General features: G+C 41.3%; 1 protein-coding gene across 1 annotated transcript; it reads right to left on the bottom strand.

The window, feature by feature from the left end:
* Positions 1-3,031: 3,031 nt before the first annotated feature.
* On the bottom strand, positions 3,032-18,114 carry sall3a (spalt-like transcription factor 3a). Its single transcript, XM_067510499.1, has 4 exons — positions 16,653-18,114; positions 5,322-8,477; positions 4,810-5,147; positions 3,032-4,671 (listed from the first exon to the last, which is right to left on the bottom strand). Exons 1-4 carry the CDS (start codon positions 16,732-16,734, stop codon positions 4,240-4,242), a joined length of 4,008 nt encoding a protein of 1,335 aa, XP_067366600.1. The 5' UTR covers positions 16,735-18,114; the 3' UTR covers positions 3,032-4,239.
* Between the last annotated feature and the right edge of the window lie 811 nt (positions 18,115-18,925).

The following is an 18,925-nucleotide window of genomic DNA, read 5'->3' as shown; positions in this document are numbered from 1 at the left end:
AGCACACTTTTGGATTTAAAGCACCTATCTCAGATCCCAGAGCCCTGAGAATGGGATTGGATTACTGTCGGTTAGATTTACTCCTGTGGCTCTTCGCCACTACATCATCGTAGGGCCCCCTGCCTCTGGATCAATGGGGATATTTACTGCGCCTGTTTCAGGGAGACTTTCACAGTAGGCAGGGCATTAAACAAACAGCCGACAGCCCCGTCCCAATGATGGCCTGTCTGTTCACACTGTGCCATGCCCAAATGTCACACATATTCACTTCAAACAGGTAGCACACAAACACAAGCAAAGTGCAGATAAAAAGAAAAAGGCCCAGCAATTGGCTCTGTGGGCCAAACATGGGGAAAGCTGCCACATTTCAAGAAAAGAAAAACAATATCTATGCAAGAGAAATGGAAAGGCATGTTATGTTTACATAATTAGCCTCGCAGCCCACTCTAAAACTACACTTGTTAAAATCCTCTTAAATGGACACACCTTAAATAACTGCACTCCCCATGTTGCTCATAAATGCTCTGTTTATAAGAGTAAAATCGAATTGCACTTCACATGTTGGACATTCCATTCTATTGTATTGCTTACTGGAAAAAATAAGCCAAGACCAATCAACAAAATCTAGGTAAGATGCTAAAGTTTTGTTTTGGAAACTCTACAGTCTGATAGTTTATAACCTCATTTAACCTCACGTTGAGCTGGAACAGCATCATAATTCGAATCACTTGAGGTAAAACAACCCTTCTTCACAAAGTATTTCTATGAAGCTGCAACAGCCCCCTATTGAATTATATTATAAATTTGAGGAGAATCACCATTTAGAGTCTTAAACAACAGTCTTTACATGCACATATATTGGTTGTCTGCAAAATCATTTGCTAAATGCGAGCGCATGGCTGCAAGAATGCACGGAATGTATTTTGTTTCCACTCAAATATGAGCAAAGTAAGTGCCTTCATAGAGAAGAACTGTCAGTATGAAATTGATTCATTACTTGACAATTCCACTGACTAAGCCCGCGTGATCAGCTGACAGTGCAGCGTCAAACAATGGACTTACGAAAGGCAAGCACACACCACCGAATCAGCCCGAAGAGCTCCCGAGGGTGTACTTAACTCCCATTCATCAACATGAAAAGTAATATGTGTGTAAAAGTCAAGAGAAAAATAACACAAAAATAAACACTTATGGCTTGTTGGTGAAAGCTGATGTAAGCTGGGAGTTGACGGGCAAATCATCACTTCAGCTGCAGACGAATAATGTGCTGGTTGGCTTGAAGGCTCCTACCATGTGTTTTTGCTTTGCAAATGCATCTTTCTCTCATAATATATATTGTTATATCGAGTTGCTTTAAAATTTCCAGAGTGGCTCAAGTAATTAGTATGCCTAATCGCAAGAGCTTGTATCTGTCAATAGCTTGGAAACACCCTGGTAGAAAACCATGCATGCACTAATTTCACTTAATGGGGCTCGTGATAAAAATTTTAAATGAAATAATCAGGTTTTTTTTTTTAACTTTGAACAGCTTTACTTATTTTTGTTTTACAAAATTGAGTTTAAGATCAGGGAAATCTTTAACTATATACAGTAGGAAGATCAAGGTTGCAGTCACAGCTGCCAGTCCAGTTGCCACAGATAACCACTAGTAAAACTCTTTTGTTCTCTGTGATTAAAGCCAACAAGACCTTTCATCTTGCACCTGATCTATCTGCACAGTTCACGGCACGAGTTTTTTTTCCTCTATCTCTACAAAATTTTGGTGCTGTCTTTTTTATGTCGGAGAGGGTCTAAACATGGGTATTTTTATGCGAGTGTGTGCGTGTGTGTGTGTGTCTGCACACATGTGAACCATGTGTTAAGTGTACTGTAAAGAGGAGGCCACCAGTTCTTTACAGCTCACACATGCATATGAGGACTTGAGAAGTGAATCACACACAGCTTACGGCACAACCCAGCCACAGCACTTTCTCACACATCCATAGACTTTACACATTGCTCTACACATTAAAATATGATTTCTTGATCCACTGGTGCATTAACCAACACTCATGGCAGATTGAAGTTATTATGATTGTATCATGTTTCATCGTGGCTGTCACACGAGTTCAGTGAAAAGCTAATTCATGTACCACGTAATCAGTTTCCAAGATAATTGTTCACAGCATTTTGATATTGCAATCATGGGCAAAGATGCAAGTTAATTTTGGTTTTTGTGATTGGTTTAGATTTAGAACAAAAGAAAGAAACTCATCTGTGTAATTCAGAAATAAACTGCATAACAAACTTTTTACCTTTAGAATTGTTTTGTAGTACTTCTGTAGTACTGTGAGACTAAACTCAAGTCATTATCTGCAATTTTGTTTTCCAATTTCTACAGGAAAATTTAAATGTATATTTTACACAGACAAACACACACTCACACACACATACAAAGAGAAATAATGTGATGAATTATCTTTTTTGTGACACATTCAAAACATCTATGCAAACCAATAAAATAGAAAACAATTTTTTATATTTTGTGGGCAGGTGTTTCCCAGGGCCAGTACTGTTAACTTTGCTCCAAAACAATTGGACAATAATTTTGGAGAAGCAAATACATTTACTTTACTTTTCTCCTTTTTTACTGTAACTGCTTTGTTTTGGCTAATGAATAAGTTCTATTAGTGAAATTGTTTTAATATAATTTTAAAATAATTTAAAGTAAATAAAATACTATTTGTTTGTTTTTTCAAAATCAGTTACATATTTTTGTCTTCAATTAGGCCCCACAGCACAAAACTATTCTGCCTTCACGTTTTTGTGTTCGTGTTGAAGTTTAAAAAATTTAATTAATATTATTAGCCTTAATTTTATTATGTGAAAATATTTAGAAAAATGTAAATAATGTGAGTAATAAGAAAGATGCTTTGTCACTTATCTGGTCATGTATATGGTTTTTCAGTTGAATTTATGTAAATAAAATGGTGACAGATAAAGGAATGACATGATCCAAGAAGGAAAGCTTTTATACACACACACACACCTGTTCTCGTTTTTTTTTTTTATTTAAGAAGGTTTTGATTGAGTGATGAATTTGCACTCTGACGAGTAGCACAGATGCAATAACAGAGAACCGACTCTGCAAATTGTAGGAGTGGTACCCTGAAAACAATGAAAACAGCATGTGATAGATAGCTCAGTCAAAAGGTTAACGGTAACTCACAGACAAAACGTCTTGTTTTTAAAAAGTGCATTCACAAACATGACAAATACTCTCAACTCATGATGTCTATTTTTATGTGATACAAAATATGCATAACCTGTTTTAGATTTGTCTGTATTTGTATACATAGATATTTCTTCAAAAGGATCACTTCTTTTTTCTTTTTTACAAAGGTTAAAAGCAGGGTTGTGGTCATAGCAGCTTCCGATATCTCTAGCCTCTTCACCATATTACATGTAGTCTCAACACATATCCAAAAAAATCTACCATTTTTCTTTGTTGTTCAACTCAAATGACATATTGTCTTTATTGAAAGAGATATTCATCAATGAAGCCTGCGGTTTAGAAAAAAAAGTGGATCAATAAAATGTTTGGGCCATTAAATATATTTTTGTATACCCGCTTTTTTGTCAATTTCATAAATACTAAAGACACAGGACAATAGTATAAGACAATGCTGGGAGACTAAATGTAAAGGTTAAAATAGTTCAAACATTATTTTTTTTCAAGTTTTCTAGTTCATGAGAAAAAAAAAAAAAATCCGGCGAGCACAGAAACACTATACTTCAGTCTTTTCTTCAGTCTATCCGTGGCCCTTTTATACATAAAAGAGCAATCATAAACAAGGTTGCCAGAGAAAGGCAAGACTTTATACAAACTTCTGTTCTTTTTCTGTTTTAGTCCAGTCCAGATAAGATGCTTGCCCATCATAACTGAGGCAGGATCCTGGTTTTCAAAAGAATTCATAAAAGCAGTCAAACATACTGATAAAAACCAATAAGTACCATGCAAATCTTGCAAGACGACATATTCTCAATCAAGAGACAGTATTCTTCGTATAGGCGAAATATCAAGTGAGGAGGGAATGGGTGAAAGGCAAAGACCTCTAATCAATACTAAATACCATATTTCCAAAACCAAACAAAAAAATATTTAATCTGTACATAACGCATGAGTTCAGACTGGATCAGCAGTTTCTTTCCTTGTCGACAGACTCTTAGTCTTTGTCAAACGCCTACCTAACAGTCATTTTAATTGATCCCAATCTCTTTGTTCTCCTCCATAAATCTAGAGAAGGGGCGGCTGGCCCCGACCTCCAGACCTGTCTTCTCCATGCCTGTCATGGGAGGGCTACCACCGGTGTGAACACGGTCCATTGCTCCTGGCATTGCTCCCAACGAAGTGATCCCGGCGCCGCCAAGGCTGACCGGAAGTTGGGCGATGCCCCCGTTCTGTATAACAGAGATCTCATTATTCTTCATGGCCAGGCCATTGGTGATGGCGGCCGCATACTGGTTCCAGAAGCCCGGGTCGACGTTCATGGCCCGAGCCGCCAGGTCTTTCTGGAACATCTCGCTGAACTTCATGGCATCCCCACCCAGCAGGGCCATGGGATTCTCCACAGACAGCCGCCGACCCCTTCGGGCTGGAGCATTGTTCCACATGTGTGTTCCCATGTGAACCTAAAGTTAGCAAGAAAATGAAATTACAAATTAAAAACAAACTAGCATACATTTTTAGAAGGACTACATTAAAATGGATTACATGCTATACAGCACGCATCTACCACAATGACCTCAACCGTGGTGATACTCTCTTACCTTCAGATTGCCCTTTGTGGTGAAAGCCCTTCCACAAATAGAGCATGCGAAAGGTTTTTCTCCAGTGTGTGTGCGCTCATGGATTTGTAGAGCACTTGCTGAAGAAAAATTCTTCCCACATGAGTGGCAGTTGTGCTGCTTAGGAGTGCGTCGTGGAGGTGGGGGAGCCAACATGGGGTTTATGCTGGAGCTCATGGTGGTCTGGGGAACGGCAGCGGGAACCTGGATGCCCACAGGCAGGTGAGAGTTGTCACCCAGAGAGACTGACTTGCCATGTCCATTTATTTCCATTTTGATCATGTTTGATGCAGTGCTTGCCAGATTAGGAGTGACCAGCCCTGAAAAAGAAGAAGAGAGAAAAATTTTAGGATATAAAAAAAATGTAAACTGCATTATAAATCAAGGTTTTACTGAAAAAACATTTATCATTGCATTAGTTGTACTTGTAGTCTATTTGTATATTTACTTTCTATAATGCTTTGCTTGTGTTATTTGATTTTACACATACACACCTCGGTCTCTGTTTAGAAACAGCATGTTAAAATGGCTCTCCTCCTTGATAAAGTGCCTGCCAGGTTGAGTGGCAGTCAGATCGAGGGCCCCGGTGCCTTCCGTTACAGAAAGTGGAGACGGAGTCTCAGATTTTTCTGACTTCACCGTTGCCAAGCCAGCTGCATTGTTCTCCTGGCCCTCCTCTGCTGTCATGACACTGCTGTTGTTATTATTGTTGAGTGTAGCTGGGGACTTGGATTGCTGGCTCTCTGAATGACTGTGAGTTGGGGACAAATGCTGCATAGAGCCAGAGGACTCAGACAAAGCCGGGCTCCCCAAGCTTTGACCTTCAGCGTCCCCTGCTGCAGACAGTGAATCTGCAGTAAAGCAGTCGGCCTCTCCGCCAAAGCTACTGCCGTTTTGTGATGGCTTCTGACCAAACAAACGGGTCATGTTGACAGTGGAGTCGATCATCTTCATCTGGTTTTCCATTGCAGCAATGCTGGACATGATAGAAATCGGCGGGGAGCTCCCGGGTGAATAAGGTTTAGACGGGTCCATTTCTCCGTCTTTTACGTCAGCTTCATCCTCCATAGCCTGTTCCATTTCATCCAGAAGGTCATCATCATAATTGCTCATTGCATCTAAGCTCTTCTCATCAAAGGAGAGGTCATTGTCCATCTCTTGTAGGCTTTCAGGGACTGGGGTGTTGGGAATCTGCCCTCCCATGTGCATGCGGATGTGCTGCTGCAGCACAACAGCATTGGTAAACTTTTTCTGACATATCGGGCAGGAATGCTGGACACGAAGCGGGGGTTTGGATCTGTGGACACCAAAGTGTGTTTTCAGGTTTCCCTTTGTTGTGAATGCACGGCCACATATCTTACACTTAAATGGCCTCTCACCAGTGTGGATACGATAGTGCATCTTGAGAGCACTCTGGCAGCTCAGAACACGATGACAGATGACACACTGGTTTGGGTCAGTCATCTTCTTGTCAATATTCTCGACAAGCTGCTGCAATTTTGATGTCTCTGAGGTTTGCATAGAGTCCAGGAGGCCTCCAAAAGGAAATTTGGCCTTGAACTGGTCTGAGATCATGGGAAGAACAGGATGGGAGACAGGGTTGGAAACAGAGTTTGAGCTTGTGATGGGTTCAGTGATGTGGCTGCTGCTGGACGATGTGGTGGAGGTGATGGTAGTGGAAAGGACCATTTGAGTTACTGTAGTTGTGGTGGTGGTGTTCTCTCCTGGCCTGGTAGAGCAGTTTGGTGGCAGTAGGACACCTTCAGGTTTCAAGAGTGGGGGCGCGTCACTCCCTAAGATAGGTTTTGGGGAGGGGGAAGTAGTGGTCATGCCGGATTCAGTGACAATATTAGGGGACAAAGATGCACATTCACTTGAGGGTGGAGATGGTCTCTGAGGTGACCTGTTGAGTGGAGTGAGGCTTGGAGACTCACCAAAGCCTCCCATCATACTTGGCAGCGTGGGAGGCAGCTGGAGACCGACTGAGGTGGGAACAGTTGGGAGAACAGGTTTGCTGTCTAACCATGTGGTTACAGGTTTTTCTGGGGGCAAAGACATACCATATGGGATGCCTGAGCTTGTGGGCACATTGTCTAGGTACTCTGGAACAGGGTAAGGATTCATCTGAATATGTGGGTACTTCTCTTTGTGCCTCTGAAAGTGGACCTTTAGATTTCCCTTAGTGGAGAAACGGTTACCACATATGTTGCATTTGTAGGGCCTCTCACCAGTGTGGGAGCGCAGGTGGATCTGTAGGGCGCTGTCACTGCCAAACACCTTGGCGCAGAACCGACACTTATGCTTGAAGAAGGGGTCCTCAGAGCTGGGCTTAGTGTCAAACACAGACACATTTGGGGGCTTCCCCTTGCGGTGCTTCATCAGAGCAGAGAGGGGGTCGAGGGCATTGGCTGTCGCTGCTATGCTGGCCAGCGGGTTGGGGAAGATAACGCTGCTGGAGGAGCTGTGAGGTATTAGCGGTAGACTGGAGGCAGAGCTCAGGAGACTGCTGTGACTGAGTGAGGGAGGGGTAGTGGAGTTCCTGGGAAGAGCTGAGCTGCTGCTGATGCCGCCACCTCCTGTTACGCTGCTACTAGTGCTATTGTTGTTGCTTGTGACTGAGGATGAGCAGGAAGGAAGAAGAGAAGTCAATCCAGTACCACTGGGCGAGGGAAACACAGAATTACTTGAGGATGTGTTCGGAATTGAAGAGTTAGACTGCTGACTGCTACTTTGTGGCGTTTGAGGGAGGGGCCCTTCTATTGCTGAGGTCAGAGGTGAAGGGCCTTGACCACTAAGAGTGGCCGGCAACCTAACAGGCAGCTGATGGACAGGAGGAGTGATGAAGTTGTGTAGCTGAAGCGGATTTGCGACAGGGGGCATACAGGAGGATACAGGCCCCTGATTTCCAGCAGCATTGCTGTGATGGTGGTTGAGAGCAGGCTGAGAGGCAGACTGTCTGTTCATCAGCGCCACCTGACTGCGTATTTGTTCTATCAGCTGCAGCTGGTGTATCTGCTGCTGTTGCAGGGCCATCAGCTGGTCCAGGATCATGGGAATAGCCATGGTGGAAACCCCACCACCCGCTGCTGCTCTTACACTCTGTGAAAACTGGGCAACTGCAACCCTGGTGCCATGCAGGGTCTCCAAGGTAACATTGGTGCTTGGCATGGAGTAGCTTGTAACAGTGGAGGGGACGACATCATTGAGCTGAGGTAGGGAGCCGTCTGGCTCAGGGGATGTCGCATCTCTCTCTTCGGAATCCATAGTTTTTTCAGGAGAAAGTTCAATTTCCATCTGCTCGTCCTCTTTTTCTAGGACACTGACCCCATTTAAGGTTGCTGTCTCTGGTATGTCATCACCCTCCCCAGCAGGACTGTGGTTGCCCTCCCTGGGGTCCTCACTTTCAGCCTGCTCACTAGGACAGCTGGGTACAGGAGATGGCTCTGTTGGATATTCCTGGGAGGGGTTAGGTGTGTCCTCATTGTCATTCACTATGAGCACCAGGGGGTTCTTGGTGCAGCTCTTTAAGTGTTCACAGAAGTCTGACCACTTGAAGAATTCGGCGCAACACTTCTCACATACATGGGTCTCCTCACTGCCACTGCGGCTCTCGTTCCCGCTGTCGGCATCATCCAGCGCATCACCCCGTGCTAAAAGGAGGGGAGGGGTTCAGAGGGGTGGAGAGGAAAAGAGGGAGAGAAAGCAATAAAAGAGAAGAATTAATGAATAAATAATCAATAAAGAATCCACACATATTTTGCAGCGCACTGCTGCAAAGATTTAACCTTTGATTTTTTTTTTCTCTCTTTTAACATAACCAAAATCAATATTCTTTTTATTTTTTTACTCTGAACAAATTGCCCTAGTCCACCAATTCTCAAGACCCAGGTTTGCGCATTAGCACTCTCTCCATAGAACCAGCTAATAATTTTCTTTGTGCAATCCATCAAATTATGAGGGCCTATCAAATGTGGATACTGCCGCTTAATGAAATTCCATAGAACCTATTGATTTCCAATATTTCATACAATTCAAAGCTGCCTCATCTGTTGGGTACAAATCAGGTCTTTGATGGCCGCTTTAGGATTCCCCACTGCTATCAAGCACAGTCATTTCTACCTGAATTTCAAATGCCTGGGCCTTTTCATTTAGCATTGCAAAGTTAATACTTTATGTCTGAATAGAAGCATTGGAAAACTCGTTTGTTGAGAAAGTGTGTTTTCAAAAGTTACCGTGGACGTGTACGCATTTATACTGGCCTATCGCCGAAACGTCTATATTTATTTAATATTTACATTAATAAATTAAAATCTACTTAAAATGTTTTTTAAAAAAATCCATTCCAGTTCAGAAAGCCAGTGTGTTTCTTTCTCTCCCCCTTTCCCCCTCCCCAGTGCTCTCTGAAATAAGACTCAACAAATTACATGCTAGTGCCATGGCAGCAAAGTCTCTGATTAGTTACACATGTTTAATCACAGTTGTAGGAAGCCACTTCCTCTTCCACATGCAACCATCAAGAGTCAAACAAGCCAGCGCAAGCTCTAAACATGGACCTAATTCACACCTGATCAAAACCATGTAAAAAAAGGCCTCCCGTGTATGTTTATTCATTGTGTTGGAGTTATACGCTGTGTGTGTGTGTTAGTGTGCATGTGTGTTGTTAGTGGCTATATACATATGTCCCTTTCATTACTAGTAGGAAGTGTGCTCAATCACTGCCACAGCATCCTGCATGTAATTTATGCTGAACAGTCTCCTGCTCAATTTACACACAAAGACTCTGCATCTATCAAGTAACAACTTTCTATCCACAAAAGAAACACTCTACACTATAAAAATGTTTACAATAAATTTATGGGTATTTATTGTGAATAAAAGTGATTTATTTTACAAACATATTGTGTTTCTAAAAGCGCTGAGATAAAGCGGTGTTATGTTGGTAGGTCTAGGGTGAGTTTAAAATAATTTTAAAAAGGCGTGTGTGTAGAATTGTGTAACGGTATGTTCTGAATGTTAGAGATAGACCGATATTGAAAGCGACAAATTAACTTAAAACTGCTAGAAAACACTACATATCACACACTGCACTCAGCATTAAAGGTCTTACTATACTTTGTCAGTGAGCAATTATGAGATTCATACAGCTCCTACGCCCATTTCAAAGGTTAAAATGGATCGAGCCATGATGAAGCAGACGTAGCGTTCTGCCATCTACAGTGAGTCCTTAGTGAATAAATTCATCACTTCTTGTTAGTTTCAGAGAAAAAAAGCTGCATGAAAGATTGTAAGTTATTGTTAATAAAAAAATCCTCCTTACTGGGGGCAGGGCTCACAGACAGAACTATACTTTGACTTATTTATGTATGTTGCCTTGTTAGATAAAAGAGAAAGAAATGAAGCACAAAATAGATGGTAAATTGTACATATGTGTGCCTTTTACTATCAGGAGAATTATATTCACTTTGCTTTAACAATGTCACTCGCCCCCCCCCCCACCTTAATTTTTCAGCCATGACTCTGAAATTATACATTTTAACAATAAAGAAAAAAAAAATGAACAGATGGTCATTTTCAAAATTTGTTTCCTATGGTCACAAAAAAAATCTAAAATGGAAAACGCAAATCGAAGAGTTAAAGGGAATATGTGACTGGAATCGTCAGCGACATGTGACAGCAGGCTAAAAATCTCCTTAGCCCAGCAGCGGACAGCAGAACTCATTTCCATAATTGAGGGTTGAAAGGTCAACACAAATGAGTAGGCATTGTGTTGAGCTGATTAGTTATTAGAATGGTATTACTGTCAATCTCTTTTATTCATTCATACAATTACAAGTAGGGGCCTTTGTCTGCCTCTGACCTAACACACACACACACACACACACACCGACATATTTTCTTACACACTTTTTACAAAATTGTATTGCTACATATACACACATATAAATGTTGGAGGCCTATGAAAGTGTTTATTTAAGTGTGTTTGCACAGGCCTAAATTATTCAATTCACTCAGTGAAAAAAATAATCTAACTTAAAAGAAAAGAATTGGTTATTTTTACGAATTAAATTTTTTTTTTTACTATGTGACATTTAAAGTATTTTTGCAACAATCAATGAAAATACAATTGCGAGCACTTTTTCAAAATTCCCGTCCTCAATAATATTAAAAAATGCGCACTATTTTTTTAAAAAAAAGATGTTTTCCTTTTTTTCATTATTATGGTCAGTTTAAACATCCCTACAATTAATCTGTATTACAATACCAGGTACAATATTGCCTCACCTGATTAAATGTTTTTTGTAAAATATTAAAAGATTCTGTAAGCTCTATTTGCATTTGACAATCACCCTGAAACAGCACAGTTCCATCATGTTGTGAAGCTGTATGGAGGCGACATTTTGTGGTTGTTTTGTGTTTGCAAGACAGTGAAAAAGTGTGTGTGTGTACGTGTGTGTGAGAGCGAGAGAGGGGATATTGATTTTCCTGTACCATAAGAAAGGAAGGGGTGAAAAAAATCCAATCCGTTTTTCATTCCTTTAAGAGTCTTCATTTACTCAGATGCAAATATTAAGCTGAACGTGGTCAATAGGGGGATTGTGGACATTGAATCTGTATCTCCACTATCTTGTTCAGCAATCTTTGGCATGCTAACTGAAACCACTAATCTGACATATTATATCAGATGAGGTATTCATGTTTTCCACTGATTCTGTGAAAGCCACAGAGCTGGGCACTGAGTGAAACATTAGGCAATTACAAATTCTCCCATTCTTAACAATTTCCAGATTCACTTTGTGAATGCACACAGAGACAATGACAGTGGTAACATCTACTCTATTTTAAAGTCAGAGGTAAAGAGTAATTTAAAGTGTGTGTTATCCTACATTTAAAAGTCTTCATTAAACTGTGACATTTGGACTTTCACGTACATAAACCAAGGCAGTAAGAACAGTCCTCTCTGGACAGCACCTGCACTTACAGCTTTTTTCAGACCCCCCCCCCTCTTTCTGCCTCTTTAAAACACATTCCTCTCAAGCATCTGAGGATAGCTTAGGACCCTTAAAGAGAGATGCATCACTGTAGGTCTAGTCCAAGCTGGTAGGGCAAAAAATTCAAAGGCCTACTAGGTTCAACAATGTAGAAATTCTTGTGCCAATGACCTTTTCTCTAATCTCCAGAATGACATTAATTACTAAGGGATGGATTTTAGGTCAATTCCAAATTTTGATTTTTTTTTTTTAACTACAGTAGTATAGTATTGCTCTGCTCAGCATTTTAATTTATTTGATTTCATTTTTTAAATGTTTTTGTCTTCAGAGTAAATATACTGTATGTGGTCAAACCACCTTTTTAAGATAAATGAAAGAATATAATATAATCTATGACATTGTTGAAATACTGCATGCAGTCCACAAATTTACCTCTTCCCACACACTACATGTGAAGCCTTATAAACGCCTACATTTTTAAATGAACATATCTGCTATAGCACAGTCACTGGAAAGTAATGTCTCTGTGGTTTTAAGCGTATAACACATCTCCTCAAGTGATCCCATGAATTCTCAGACTTGCCTGCTTGAGCGTCTTCAGCGCAGCTCTGTATGTGTGTGTGTGTGTGTGTGTGTGTGTGTGTGTGTGTCATCAGCCTGGTCAGCTCACTGCAGAGTGGTACAGTCATATCTGCACTAACACTGAGGGCCTTTGTCATTGCCTGCAGATGTGCAGCAGCCAAAACATTAACGATTTGTTTGTGTAAGCATTTGCAGTACAGTATTCAATGACGGCACTCTGTCCAGATGACTGTGTTATCCGTCAAGATGGCTCGGTGTCTCTGGATTAACAAAAGAGCTCGAGATCAGGAGAAGGCTTTAAGATCTAATATGTGTTCATCCTCTGCAGGCCAAGGACACCTGAGATTTTTCTTTTGACAAATGCAAAGCATTGTTTTACTGCCATGTCTCGGCTGTCAAACTCTTCCTCTCGCTACAAGCCGAGGTTAAAATCTTTAAAACAAACACATGAAAGAAATTGCATAAAGAAAACCAAAGAATAGCAAAAATTCTTTAGCGGAAGTTGTGCAAGCCTCCTCTCAAATCCCCAAGACCTGCACTTTTAAAAAATATGAAATAGCCCTACTCTCTCCAGTCTAGTCCCTCCTCTCAATCAGGATTTTACTTGTTCGTGTGTGTTTTCAGTGCTGAGTAGTAATTAAGACACAGCCATATTTGAATGCCTTCTAAAAGATGTCTTTGGCACAACTATGTGGGTGGTCCACAGGCCTGCACCCAATGGTGAGAGGGAATTAAAACAAAAGCCAAACAAAGCCCCACTGCACGGGAAGTGGGCAACAACTGTGTTGTCACTGTCAGCTTGAAATTCTCTCTCTCTCTCTCTCTCTAAATATATATATATATATATATATATATATATATATATATATATATATATATATATATACACACATATATATATATATATATAATTTTTTTTAAACAATTAAAATTGTTTTACACGTCATATTCCTGCCTCAAAGATTATGTTGTCGATGCAGGAAAAGGTGGAATTGTGAATGTTTCGATGTGAATGAAATGAGTTCTATAGGGATTCTAACACTAAATGTATGTCTGTGAATAAAGCACTGAAAACACACTTGTAGTCATCCACCTGTTCAGGGGCCAACATGTTTTTTTCTGAACATTCTCCTGAACAGATAATGTAATTTTTGCAGTGTAGAAATATTTGAGAAATATGACTTTTAACGGCTAATAATGATCTCTGTGCATAGCTGGGGAACCATCACATTCCACATGCATCCCTTCAAAGTCAGTGGATGCAGAGGAAGCAGTGGTTAGATGAAAAGCTCGCCGCTGTTCCCACTTTCTAGGACACGAGTAAGCTGTGCTGCCAAGGTCAACGGCACGCATGTTCTAATTGTACAAGGAGCTTGACATCTAGCGGCAGGACATTTCTGGCTGGGGCTAGACAAAGGTTAAGTCAGCAAGCTTTATAAAAGCACTCCTAAGCAGAGCACCCCCCCTCCCCCTCCTTTCCCCATCATAACACACACATGCACATACCCCGTGCCCCCCAGGGGGCAAGTGTCTGGCCTAGAGGAGGAGATGATATGCCAGACAAGGGCTTGTTGGCACTTGATTTTTTTGTTTTTCATGTTTTCAGGGATGCAGCAAATTAAAGAGGTCCCCACTTGAGCTGCAGTGCAGAGCAGCAAAAAAAGTTACGTGTTATAAAAAGGCCCAATTAAAATTTTTAAGAAAAATGAACACATAAAGTATAATATCTAAGCTCCCCAACAATGTGGATATTTTCATGAGATGCACTACAGACACACAGAATGTGTGCCCTTGAGCACAATTTGAGCACTCGAACGCTTGACTTTCTACTTCCTACAAAAGCCCAACATATATGGATTTTCAGTCGAAATCAAGTGACTGATGACTGGAAGTTTTGAATTCCTTTGACAATATATACAATGATTTGTCAAGGCCAGAGATCAATAGTGTCGTCACAAGCTACACCACAGCTGTAAGGCAGCGGAGAATCTGATCATGCTGCTAGGATGCACTGTAAGGCTGACGTTTGTAACTCCTGTAAGGTGGCTTTGGATGAGACCAGATATCATTGGGTTTATTTAAATGTCTATGGGCTCACTGTCCACGGCCAAAGGCATGGGCTGGTTTCACTGCAATGCCTGTCCTGAAAATAAGCGAGCCACTATTAGTTGTCAAGCGAGGAGAGGAAAGAACATTCCACGGCCACTTCCAGTCTGAAGCACAATGCAGTGGAGAGTAATGGATGCCCATAACACAATCTGTGCGTTTATGTTGACTTTAAACCTGCACACGCACTTATATCCATATAGATGGGTGATAAAATGGAGGAAAGTATCCAGGGCAAGATGGATTGAGCGTCCCTCAAACAACGCTAATTTTCTCTCTTAGTGGCTCTGTCTTTTTGTTGCACTTTTTGTTGTCTAAATTGTTGGAAAGGTTTTTTAAAAGAAATCCTACTCCATCTAAACCATTCAAATGTAGGACTTCACTGCTGCAGGACAAAAAGAAAGTCCATTCATTCCATCATCCTACAGGAGAGAAACCTGATGGATGTTACGTATCACTGACCAAAATCATGGGAAAGGTTATCTCAACACTGAAGCTGTGACAATGTTTGTGTGAACTGCCAAGAAATCACACACAAAAAAAGTCCACACAGTAAATCGGACACAGGGACAAAAGAGCCAAGAGTCATTAGAGTCAACATTTCCCCATGCAAAGAGAGCTGCTCCCCAGAGATTACATCACATTTCTATTCTAAAGAAGTGTGTGTGCGTGTGTGTATGTGTGCATGTTGTGTGTATGTGTGAGTGTGAGAAAGAGAGAGTGAGAGAGAGCATGTGTGTGAGTGTGTGCCCGTGATGGCCAAAATGGGCCAAGATGGAAAGTTATAAATAATAGCAGTGATTTATTGAAAACACTGAGCTTTGAGAATACCCATAAGTTTAGCTTAGTGAAATTGAAAAGACAGCTCTTGTAATACTAAAATAAAATATGATTTTCAAAGTAAATCACAGTCTTATTGTTAGGGGAGGTAAAGATACACAAAATGAGTAACTTAATTAATCCAATTCCTTATGTATCTTTGTGATTTTCCCCACATTTATTATAATAAATAAAACAATTTCCAAATAAACATAGCAAATTAAGGAAAATAATATTGCCGTAGCTGTTTTTTTATCCCTGTAATTCCCTAATTCCGACTGCAGTTCATTTTGTTTAAAATCTGACTCTAATGATCGTTTTATTGCGCAAAAAGGCTGAGTACAGAATAAAAGATGAATGAGTTTTTTTTTTTTTTTTTGTCCACATGGTGAGGACTAGCTCTGTCAAAAAGGGAACAAATCAAGTGTGCTTAATTTATGTGTGTGTGTGCGTGTGTGTGTGTGTGTGTGTGTGTCGTGTTGGGGAGGGGGGTAAACAAAAAAACATTTCCATAACAAAACAAGGCTTCGACCTGCAACAGAGTCCGCATTTTGCTCCTCGGAGAATCAGACAGGCGCTGAGGGACAAAAGACACTAATGCAAAAATAAAAAATAGACTATTTTTGACCAGTTCTCATTTTTGACCTGATAATATTAATCATCAGCTGCGTGATTTACTTCTATATCAGTGAATTTCCGAATTTTACAGCTCTACTAGAGATTGTCAGATATTTTCCAACTTCTCACCTTGTGTGTGTCTGTGCATCTAGATTATTGTAGTGTGCGCATATGCACATTCAAAGTCGCCTATAAGATTTCAAAGACGTGTTTAATAACACAGCTCTGAGGTTTGCCTATGAGAAAACGCATTAAATCAATTCTATTTTGAAACAGGCCTTTCAAAAAGGCCTCCGGCTCATAATTTAAAGGCTGTAAATGCAAAACGTTGTGAATTATTATACGCATTGGTTACATTCACCTTAAAAGTCATCTATCACAGAACATAACGCGATGCAGCCTTGACCAGATGCATAGTTTTGGCAATAACATAAACACTTTTTAATCGTGCATTTTGCAGTTTTCAGTTGACAGAGAGGAGACTTGAAACAAAAAAGTTTATATATACATTTTTTTTTTTTTACAATTTGCAGCATCTATCGTGATTAAATTAAGCTTGATATTATCACCCAAATAAATCCAAGTGACTTTAAAGTAAGTTAAAACGCAGAAAAACAATAAAAACTCTAAGTGAAGTGGAGAGACGACGCCAGCTGTGAGGGGGAAGTTGAGTGTTTGAAAGAAGACCTCAGCTGATCAAAGCCCACTCACCGTGCTCGGAAATCACCCCGGTTAGTGCTGGATCCTCGTCCGACTTGAGGTGCTGCGGCTTGGCTTGCTTGCGTCGGGACATGCTGCTGGCGTCGGTGCTGGCGATGTTGCTGCTGCTGCTGCTGCTTTTGCGCTCCGAGATGTCTCTGCGCTTTGCAGATACATCAGCGAAGAGCGAATGAATCAACACACACAAAAAAAGTTGGCAAATAGTCTGATGGAGGAGAGAGGGGGGGAAAAACTGAAATTAGCCGGTGCTGCTGCCGTTGCTGTGCGTTGGATTGCGCATGTCGGTATAATAATTATGATAGTGAATAATGCCTCGCGATTAATGGCACCGTGTGAAGGTGGTGAGGATTGGCTGGAGTCCAGCGGACGCGCATTGGATATGGTAATGAGGGACGGGCTAAGCAATTAGCCGCTTCACTCTCAGACTTTATCCGTCTCTTTTCTCTTTACTATCCAGCCTCCCCCAACAACACAACACACCAAATCTCTTGTTTTGCCCAGCTCACGGGGGTGGGGGGGGATGGGGGGGGGGGGGGGGGTCTTCAACGGGGAACGTCAGAGTCCTTTCTCCCCTCCTTTGACGAAGTGCACTGACTCACAAGTGCTGAGGATTCACCGCCGCGTTTTCTTCATGAAGTATATCTCTCATCTTCCTCACTCTGACCTTTATGATCCAGTTTTTTTTTTTACATCAGAACTTCACAAAGCCTCTTATCATAAAGTCTGTGCCGAGATCTTGTCTCAGTTCTCGCACTTTCTCTCTCGGTAACTTTTTTTTTTTACCGAGCGTGAACACGCACCTCCTTCTGACTTGGACTCAAATGAAGCGATGTTTACAGTCTGTGAGACGCTTCGGGACTTTAAAGTTTTCTCTCGATGGACAGTTTTCCTGTAAAGTAGCGATTTGTCTGGACTTCGATAACCGGGAAGTGGACAAGAGGAGTGAAGTTTTTGATAAAAGCAATAAGATGTTATCAGGTTTCTTTATTGCATCGCACAGCTCTGCTCTCCAAAGTTTGGTGCGCGTCTTCCGAGAAAACGATGCCACGATTAATAGCAGTCCTCCTTTAGCAACAACACCACTGTCAATGTGATCAAAAACTCATTTGTCCCACAAAAGAGACGTGGCTTCAGTGTTGGTGTTCGCGACGAAGTTCCTCTCGTCCTCCTCCTACTGCCGTGGCTCCCGGTTGCGCTTTCGCCTCGGTGCGCTCTCCTAAAGTGGCTTTTATCCTGGATCTGGATATTTGGTGCCTAAACACACACACGCCGCGCTTGTTGTCCAAATTAAACCGTCAGTGGTCGTCTTCCTTTTGCTCGGCTCACGGGTTCAGATCGAAGCCAACTTTGAAGTTATCTTCTGGCAGCGCGCTAGAAGCGTCGGTCTCTCGGCGTTGGGCATGGCTCCGTGTGTGTGGGGACTGCGCTGTGTGTGAGAGTTAACCCCCAAGCAGAGGTTCAGCCCATTGCTTTCACCCACCACTAGGATGTACCACCACGTTACTGTTCAATGGATCGTCCCCAGACTCCAGTGTGAACACCCAGATTTGACCTCCCATCATATGATATCTCACAGCTCTTAACACACGCGCCTGTAAGGGACTGGCTGTCATATTAATCTCGCAGTTTTTTTTTATTTTTATGAGAGCTACATAACTTCACACCTTTCTTTTAACTTTAGTTATAGTTTATGAACATTTTACGCACGGTGGTTTAATAGTTTGTCCTGTTCTGAGAATAATCTCGCCTGGGATTTATTTTACAGCATATTGTAAGAGCACATATTATTTTACAACGTAACACACACATTATATAAAAGCATTTTGACAATTTCTAAGATAGAAAAAGGAAAGAGTAGAAGGAGAACGGATGTCGTTATACACTGATGCCATCTGCTCTGATGCCAAATAAAAACATTTACCTTTTACACTGCAAATTGCGATTTGCATTGGAAAGTCTGGTTGCATGAGGTCACAGCATGGTGAGAAAGTGGACTGCGCAGATTAAGACAAGCGAGGACATGTGGCACCTAAATAAAAGAGGAAACATGCATAACGCTTGCTGAATAAACATGATTTTAATAATTTTCGCTTGAACATACACGATCCTTGGTTCCAGTAGTAAAGGTTAAAAAAATGATGGGGGTGGGGGGTGGGGGGGTGCTCGTCTCCTGATTACCTACATTTGTGACCTTCAGTGCACATTTGCGGGTTCTTCAATGAACTAGAACTCATTTTACTGTAACTGAGGTTTTGTCCAGTTCA

Source organism: Channa argus, chromosome 7, assembly GCF_033026475.1.
Source record: "Channa argus isolate prfri chromosome 7, Channa argus male v1.0, whole genome shotgun sequence".
Lineage (NCBI taxonomy): Eukaryota > Metazoa > Chordata > Actinopteri > Anabantiformes > Channidae > Channa > Channa argus.
This window is presented reverse-complemented; position numbering and strand designations above follow the sequence as displayed.